The sequence below is a fragment of the Mustela nigripes genome, chromosome 2, assembly GCF_022355385.1.
Source record: "Mustela nigripes isolate SB6536 chromosome 2, MUSNIG.SB6536, whole genome shotgun sequence".
Classification (NCBI taxonomy): domain Eukaryota; kingdom Metazoa; phylum Chordata; class Mammalia; order Carnivora; family Mustelidae; genus Mustela; species Mustela nigripes.
In genome coordinates, this window is record NC_081558.1 from 152,566 (window position 1) to 161,285 (window position 8,720).

The 8,720-nt window shown below is 60.1% G+C and overlaps 1 protein-coding gene across 1 annotated transcript; it reads right to left on the bottom strand.

Annotated features, from left to right (window-relative positions):
• Positions 1–248: 248 nt before the first annotated feature.
• On the bottom strand, positions 249–5,130 carry CIMAP1D (CIMAP1 family member D). Its single transcript, XM_059387659.1, has 4 exons — positions 4,855–5,130; positions 3,925–4,032; positions 2,099–2,212; positions 249–1,266 (listed from the first exon to the last, which is right to left on the bottom strand). The coding sequence occupies exons 1-4, from the start codon at positions 4,979–4,981 to the stop codon at positions 782–784; spliced, it is 834 nt and encodes a 277-aa protein (XP_059243642.1). The 5' UTR covers positions 4,982–5,130; the 3' UTR covers positions 249–781.
• Positions 5,131–8,720: the final 3,590 nt, after the last annotated feature.

Consider the following 8,720-nt stretch of genomic DNA (forward strand, 5'->3'; position numbering starts at 1 on the left):
TAAACTCCTATACATCCTTCAAAGCCCAGTTTCAATGTCCCCTCTTCCAAGAAGCTTGCCTGGCTTCCCTCATTCTCAGCCCTGGCTCTGCCTCTCTCCTTAACGAGCTCTGGGTCCCTTTGGTCCCCCGAGGGGCTGCAGAATTGGGGGGGTCTGGATCTGAAGAGCAGCATTTTAAGTCTCCTTTCTTTGACGTGGACAGTGGGTTAAATGAGCTCACGTGTGTGATGCTGGCAGCTCTCGCGCCACAGACAGATTTATTGGCAGGCAGCTAGAGAGGGGAATCAGGCTGCTTCCTGCCCGATTTGGGGGCTGGAACCAGCGCAGGCAGCTGTGCTTCTGTGAGAAGCAGGGGAGAGCCCGAGTTTAGCCGAAACCTGAGCTGTCTTGGGGACCCAGGCCCTAGCAGGGCGGACGCTGAGTTCTAGGACACAGGAAGCTCATCTCCAGCCAGCCTCTCGGGAGGGCTGGGGTTGTCCCTTTCTCTGCCTGGCCTGACTCGGCCTGGCATGACCAGGAGGAAGAAACTGGGGCACTGGAAGGAAGCTCACCCCGCACAGGGCCACAGGGTCACAGCCTCCAGAGACCAAAGGAAGCAGGTGGCCTAGAAGGACCTCAAAGTTCAGAAAAAAGGGAGGAAAGAGGCGCCTGCTTGCCACTTCTCCAAGCCCCCCACTGGCCAAGGCGAGACCCAGGAGGGGTCTTCCCACACCCCCACTTGACAAGGCAGGTAAACTGAGGCTTGGTTCAGGGGCAGCTAGGAGTCCTGACCCCAAAGGTGTTAGGGCGTGGTGTCCATAGCCATGGTGGCCGCCTGTTTGGAGTGGCGGATGCCTATGGTGAATGCTGGGGCTCTGGCTTTGGTCATGGTGACCTGCTCAGGTCTGTGGGTTCCAGGCCCAGGGGTCTCTTCCGGGGGCCGGGGGGCACGAGGCCGGCCCAGCATGGTGAAGGCGGGCCGGCGCTGACGGTAGGTGTTGGGGTCTGGGCTGTCATACTGGCCAGGGCCTGGGATCTCAGCAGGGTCCTGAGGGGGGCGGATGGGGGGCGTGCGGCCTGCCACTGTGTAGCTGGGGCTGCGGGGCTTGGTGAATATCTGGGAGCCCCAGAGGGAGGGCAGGGTGTAGGCGTTGGGGGCAGGGGCTGCGGTGTCCTGGAGCTGTGGGCGCAGGCGGGAGCCCAGAGTGAAAGCCGGGGAGGTCCGCTGACGCACAGGGGCCACCTTCTCTGGGCTGTAGGCCCCGGGGCCTGGTGTCACCTCCAGACCTGCGAGAAGGAGGTGAGAGGGTTGGCAGCGTCCTCGCCTGCTCGAAGACCTTGCGTGGCTGCCTCTGTGCTCCCTGTGCCTCACGGCACTCTCGGGCAGGGCTCTCCTGCTTCCCAGACCTCCCCGTAGAGCAGGCTGTTCCCTCTTTCTTTGTGGTTTCAAAGAGAGTAGGCAAGGGGAAGAGGGAGCGAGAGAATCTTAAGCTGGCTCCATGCCCAGGTGTGAGCCCAGCAGAGGGCTCCTTCTCATGACCCTGAGATCATGACCTGAGCCAAAATCAAGTGTTGGACACTTAGCCGGCGCAAGCACCCAGGCGCCCCCAGGCTGTTCTCGTTAAGCCTCTGGGCCTTTGCCCACGCAGCCCTGCCAGGCACACCGCCCACTTTCCCATTCCCACCTCCAGGAGCTGCTTCTCATCCTCCCAAACGGTCCCAAAGCCCCCTCATTCCTGCTGCCTCCCCCACCCCTTCCCCCTAGGCAGAGCCCTCCCAGGAGGGAGGGAGAGATGGCGGGGCGCATGCGTGGATGACCGGGTGGACGGATAAAGGGGCTTACGGGTTGTGGATGGATGGATCATGGGTGGACGGAGGGACGGACAGAGCGGCGGGGCGCGGGGTTAGTCGGGCGGAGGGGCCATGCCAGGGCTGAGCCCCAGCTGCCCTCACAGCGCCACCTGTGCTCGGTGTCACGTCCATGTTCTCTCGGGCCCCTCCTCGGAGCTCGTTTATTTTGACATCCAAAGACACTGCAGTTCCAGGACGTGGGGGAGGGGGGACAGACAGGATCGGAAAGGGCAGGGCCCCTGGAGGGCAGCCCTGACCAGGTACTTACCCCGCGACTTGCCTCGGCCCTGCATGGAGTAGGCCGGGGTGCAGCTTCGGCCAAACCGGGTGACTTTGGGGTCCAGGAAGTAGACAGGCCCAGGGCTGGTGTCCTGTGGAGATGCTGGGGGAGGGGGGAGCCCAGGGTCCTGAGAGCACCTCTGAAGGCCCCCTCGACCCCGCTCAGTGCCCCTGCTCCACCCCAGGGCACCCTCCCTCCAGACAGCCCGCAGCCCCAGCTTGGACCCCTGAGGTCTGCGTGCCCCGACTTTGTCCTTGCTGTGTCCTCGTGATCACAGCTGTCCCTCCCTCAACCTGTCCTCGGCCGTGGACCAGGGAACCCGCCAGCGGTTGGTTGGAACTGCACGTACAGTAAGACTAACTAGACCCTGAGGAAGGCCCCCACCGTGCTTGGGCTTGCCCCGGGGGGGGGGGCCGTGTGGGTCTCAGCGCGGCCCCCGGGAGCCGTGTCTCTGCCTCAGTGTCCTCGGGGGCAGGGTGAGAAGATGGAACGGAGGAGGGTCGGTGGAGGGCGGCCCCACGCGGGGCGTCTCATGGCCCAGACCCTCGCTGAAACTGAAGTCACTGCCGCAGCTGAGCCGTGAATGCGTGTGCCTCCGCGCGTCGTCAGTGTGACACGGACTCACAGCCCACACACGAGCTGACCCACCACATGCCCAGCTCCAGGCCTGTGCGTCTGCTGCCAGCTCTACCACGTCCCTGGTCTCCCGCGGGCTTGACTGAACTTCTCACCCTCCACAGCCCAGACCACATGCCTCCACCTCCAAGAAGTCTTCCCAGGGAATCAGCTAAGTCTACACTGGCTCCCACCCTCCCCCGTCTTCCCCCGAGCCAGTCGGTCCCTCTGTCCCAGGCTGTGTCCCGGGAGAAGCCAGGTTGCTGTGGGCAGAGGCGAGGTTCTGAGCCCTCCCCGGTGGAAGACAACAGGCCACTTCCCTCCTTTGCCTTCTGGGACCACTTGGAGCTTCTGGAGTTTTGTTTCGGTTCAGGTCGGGATTTGGGCTGATTGTGAAGGCTGAGAAGCTGCTGCTGCCCGGCAAATTCAGTCAGCCCACCCCCACCCCAAACTCTCATCCCTGGAATCAGAGTCCTTGTGCGGGACCTTCCCCCACCCAGGAGCACTGGGGACCTCAGCTCTGGGAAATGGGGCGATGGAGTCTGTGAGCACTCCTATTAGGAACGTGATGGCCGCACCACAAGTAGCGTGCACGGGCAGCTCGACGGGCAGTGAGCTGGGGCCACGGCCACCCACATGAGCGGCACAGATGGCGCTGACCCTGTCCCTACCCTGACACAGCAGCCCCGCCAGGGGAAAGGCAGGTGACGCAGAAGAGAGGACCCCGCTGACTGGGCCAGCCCTGCCCCCCACTGCCTGTCCACTCAGCAGAGATGGTCAGCGTGCCCTCTCCGCAGCTGTCTGCAAGGAGCCCCGTCTTGCTGATGGGGAAACTGAGGCTAGGACCCCCCGCGATGCCCTGCCTGGACACCAGGCGCTAATCCTGGCTCACTGACGTGGGCAGGCACCTGTTGGCTTCATGTGAGGATAGCTCCGGAAGGGGTACACTGTCACTGTTTGCAGGGGAGGATGCCGGGGCACCGAGCTACTGGGCGTCACGTCCACAGTCGGGCAGCAGGGAAGCCTCGAGGCCAGAAGGCAGGCTCTGGCACTGTGCAGCACACTGCGTCCGGCCTTCCCTTCTCTCCCAAGGACACAGAGGAACCTTCCCCAGGGTCACCGTGCAAGCCAGGCGGGGCTGCTGGCTCAGCAGGAGACGGGGGCTCAGAGGGGCCCTCCCCCACCTACCCCAAGCTTACCGGGGCTGGGCCTCCAGAAGAGGGAATAGGCCGGGCTCAGCGCCCTGGTGCAGTCGTGGTTGATGTAGCCCACAGTGGGCGGCAGGATGTACAAGCCTGGCCCCGAGCCTGCAAAGTCCTGCGGTCACTTCCTGCAGCTCCAGACACTGGCACATGGGCAGGAACCCAGGGCGCGGCCACTGAGCCCCCGCCCAGGCTGCCCGCCACCCTCCATGGCAGGGGTAGAGGGTAGGAGCTGCCCGCCCCCCACTACGGGGGGGAAGTGAGTGAGGGGCATTGTGAGTCAAACCTGAGTCAAAGGTAGGAGGGGCCACAAGGCCAGCAGCGTCCTCCTGCTCCACGGCACATTGGGACAACCGAGGCCCAACAGAGACGCGCCGTCTCAGGTGGGGAAACCGAGGCCCAGACAGAGACGTACTGTCACAACTGCAGTGTTTGGTGGCCTCAGCAGGAAGGTCAGGGCCCCAGAGCCTCCCCCGTGTTGTTCTGTCGCACACAGAAGCGTGCACCGGAGCCGGGCCCCACCGAGTGCATCAGAGTGGGAAGGCTCAGGCCACAGCAGAATGTCTGGCCTCACAGCCCCGCTCTCACCCACTCTGTCCTCGCTGCTTCGTGGTCGGCTAACCCACCACAGACTTCTTGTCTGTCTGCCCCGCGGACCTCTGCCGCCTGTCGCTGTGGCGGCGGCAGCCCCGCCGAGGTGCCTGCCCACCGCGCGCCCTGTTCTTGCTGGACGGAAGCGCACCCAAGAGCCACGCTCACACCCTCCCTTCTAGGAGGGAGACAGGTTTGGGGAAGGGCAGGGACTTGCCAGAGCCTCCCACCTCCAGCTGGGCTCCCCGAATCCCGGAAACCGCAGTGGAGCTGGGGAGAATAGAGCAGGACCAGCACCTCCCGCCAAGGCCTCCCTCCTCCGCAGCTGGAGCATACCGTTCTCCATGGTGGCCGTCCCGCAGGACTTCCTCAAGCCGACATCCAGAATCCGGCACTCGGCGGCCCGCCAGCCCTGGGGTGCTGTGGTGAGCTGTAGATCGGGGTCACAGCTAAGGGTCCCCATGGCGAGCACGTGGAGGGCTGCAAGGGGCACAGGGACCAGGCAGGGGCCACGCAGGCTGCCGTCTTGGCCGCGGTCGCAGCTCCCGGCCGCAGCTCCCGGCACTGTCCTCGGGCCTGGCGGCTTGTGCTGGCGTTGGCAGAGCCCTGGCCTCAGCCCCCACCCCCCAGGGACTGCACAGACAGTCCCTTGTCTGTCAGCAGAGAGTCTTGGGGCCCTGGCCCTAGTGGGCTGGTCAGCGGACGCTGGCCTGGAAGTGCGGCCAGGATCGAGTGTCGGCCTGGTGGCTGGATGGTCCAGGAAAGAATCCGATGTCAGCAGAGCGGGTCCCCAGGGAGCCATCAACCTGGGCAGCTGGGGCCCGAGAAGGCTCCAGGGAGCCAAAGCCATAAACGGAATACCTGCAGCCTTGTAGCAGCAGGGACTGATGAGGTCTTGGGAAGTGTGGCCCCATTTCTGCAGCTGGGGAAACCGAGGCGGAGCGCAAGGTCAGACGGTGAGAGTGCCGCTGTACGGGAGCTGCAACTTCAGGCCAAGGAGCCGGCCTCCCTCATCCAGTTTGCATCCACTGAGCTCCTGCTGAGTACGAGGTTCTGTCTGGGCTGGGGGGACACAAAGGAGTAGACAGAAAGGAGCTGGTGTTCTCAGGAGGGAACAAAGGAAATAAACAAGAAAGAATTAAGAAATGAGCACACAGTATATAAGAAGGTGTTAAATGTGCTAGAAAACACCAACCAGGTAGGAGCCCACAATGGCAGCATAGGTGCCGGCCAAGTGCTGGGGCAGGAGGACGGGTCTTTGAATTGAGAAGGTAAAAGAAGAGCACGTCATAAGGAAATGGCCGTGCAAAGGCCCCGGGGCAGAAGCAACGACGGCAAGGAGGCAATGGCGGGCCTCTGAGGACAACGCACTGCCTCCCAGAAGCCAACAGAGACTTACTCCCCAAATAGAGTTTATTTCCCTGCCTCCACTAAAGGCAACTGCTGTGTCAGGCTCTAAGAAGGGGCTCAGGAACCTGACAGAGCAGAATTCAAACTCCTGTGTCTTCCATGTGTGCTGTCAGGCCATTTTGCACTCTGACTTTCAACAGCTTTATTGAGCTATAACTTACATACGATGCAGTTCACTCCTCAATGTAATTTTAGTACAACTTATAATTTAACTTTTTAATCAATCTGTTAAGGAGTTCATAATGAGTCTGAAATGTTTATATTAGAAAAGAAAGGGGCTGCCTGCGTGGCTCAGTGGGTTAAAGCCTCTGCCTTTGGCTCGGGTCATGATCTCGGGGTCCTGGGATCGAACCCCGCATCGGGCTGTTTGGCGGGGAGCCTGCTTCCCCCTCTTTCTCTCCCTACCTGTGATATCTCTCTCTCTCTCTCTCTCTCTCCCTGTCAAATAAATAAATAAAATATTTTTAAAAAAAAAGAAAGAAAAGAAGGGGGGGAAGATCTTAACACCTGTGACTTCAGGTTCCACCTTAAGTAGCTAGAAAAAGAGGAATAAGTGGAAGGAAGGAAATTAAAGACATAAGAGTAGAAATGCCTGAAACGGAAAACTGTAGAAAGGATCAACAAAAAAATAAATAAATAAAAATTAAAAATATTTAAAAGAGTCAACAAAGCCCCTCCACCCAAAACCTGGTTCTTTAAAAAGATTAACAAATTTAATAAAGCTCAAGCTAGAATGCCCAAAAACCAATGAAAAAGAACACAAATGACCAATATCAAGACTGGAAAAGAGACATCGGTACAGACCCACATGCCTTAAAGGGACAGTAAGGTCTCTGTGAAGCCACCAACGGGAAAACTCCCATCCTTTACGGGCTCAGACACTTCACGGGCACTGCGCTGGTTAATTATCTCAGGATCCCACTGAGGGAAATGCTGTTGCTAACCCTCATCTGTGGTCACCGCCGGGAAATGGAGGCTCCGGGAGGGGAGGAGACATGTGCAGGTCCCTGAGTAACTTAGCAGCAGAGCCAAGAGTTGAGTCCAGGGCATTCTGACTGCGATTTTCATTCCAAGGTTAGGGTCAAGGGCTTCTCCCAGACTCTAATCCCAGCTCAGCTTTCCAGGAGGGCTGAAAGCCCGCTGTGGACTCCTGCAGCCGCAAGAATAAAACCCAGGCCCTCACTGGCACTTAAGGTTCCTGCCAGGCAGAGTCCCCCTTCTTCCCCTCTGCCCTCAACTCCGATCCTTCAGTCCTCACGCGCTCGACTCGCTCACTTGACTCTTGTCACAGTAGCACTCCTATTCCTTGAAGCCACTCCTGCCGGGTCCCACCTCAGGGTGCCTGCTTGATTTCCCTCCACCTGGGACACCTGGACACCTCCATTCTCAGACACCTGTGGGCCCCCCAAATTGGACAAGCCATTTGCTTCTTTCCAGAAGCAGCACAGACTCCAGCACTGTGAACTGAACTAGGCACTGATGAGAGAGACAGGAGGTCAATACCCCAACCTCCTCCTCCCCCTCCCCCTGCCAACCAGTCTGTCCACCGACCAAAACTGGCCAGCAGTGCAGGAGCCCAGGGATACTGCCACTGAGACCAGCCTCAAGGACTCAGGACCAGGAGGTGGAAAGACCGGGGACCTGGCTGGAGGATGATCCTTCATCCAGGTTCCAGCTGGGATGCGGCCCTGACTGCCTCGGTTTCCCCACTGCGACACGGAAAATAGCCAAGGGCTAATGCGGGGTGAGGATAGACAGGAATGACTGCCTGAGCCTGAAGGGGAGGTTTGGAGACCTCAAGGTCCAGCAGTATCACCAGACTGAGTTTAGCCACAGAAACCTCCCCAGCCCGGCCTCCAGCCAATCACACCAGCTTCTATCTGTCCGCCCTGTCCATCCGCTCACTTCTGGCTCCTCACCACGGCCAACTAAAGGCATGTAAATGAGAAGCCAATTGTAGGACCATGCAAATGAGCCATGTTTTTAATCCAGTCTGATTCACTGACAGAAGAGAGCAACTCAGCAAAGTAGAACAAGGCAGGCCGGACTGGGATAGGGCGCGAGCGTCCTCCCTCAGCCATATGATCCAGCCCTGGGGGCTCCGGGGCTCCGGGCCTCAGTCCCCCCGAGGAGGCTGCTGGACGGAGTTCACAGCATCGATGCTCATAATTATCAATCCGACGGTGTTTATATGTGTGCCCACTGTGCGCCAGGCACGGTTCAGGCGCTGGGAGAACAGGTGTGAACAAAACACATCAAGTCCCTTCCTCATCCTTTTATTGAGATAGGCAAAGGGGTGAGTGCGTTTTACATTACTTTAGAAGTCAAAGTCCTGTCGTGGGAAAAAATCGAGGCCAGGGAGGGCTTGGAGGTGTGGGGAGTTTGCAGTTTGAAGTGGCGTGGTCAGGGGAAGCCTCACGGAGAAGGTGATGTTCAAGAGAGTCCTGAAGGAGGTGAGGAGGGAGCCAGGGGAGAAGGCACAGCAGGTGCAAAGGCCCTGAGCCTCAAGAGCGCCTAGCATTCCCAAGGAACAGCGAGGAGGCCCAAATCGGTTGGAGCGTAATGAGTGATGGGGAAGGAGAAGGAGCGGGTCGTGCAGGGTCCCTGAGAGGGCAGGGGCGTTTACCCAGGGGCACAGAGGCACCGGGGAGTCCTGGAGGGCTGCGGGCAGGTCCGACGCCGGCCGGCCTCGGTGCTACCGGCGCCCTCTGGCGGCAGCGGGGAGAACGGATCGTGGGCGGCGCCGGGGGACAAGCAGCTAGGAGACTGCCCTGGTCAGGGAGGGGTGGGGG

Coding starts and splice junctions, on each gene's coding strand:
- CIMAP1D (XM_059387659.1), bottom strand. CDS start 4,981: ATGGGGACCCTTAGCTGTGACCCCGATCTACAGCTCACCACAGCACCC. Junction 4,033..4,854: donor GACGGCCACCATGGAGAACG/GTATGCTCCAGC, acceptor AGGACTTTGCAG/GCTCGGGGCCAGGCTTGTAC. Junction 2,213..3,924: donor CTTCTGGAGGCCCAGCCCCG/GTAAGCTTGGGG, acceptor CCCCTCCCCCAG/CATCTCCACAGGACACCAGC.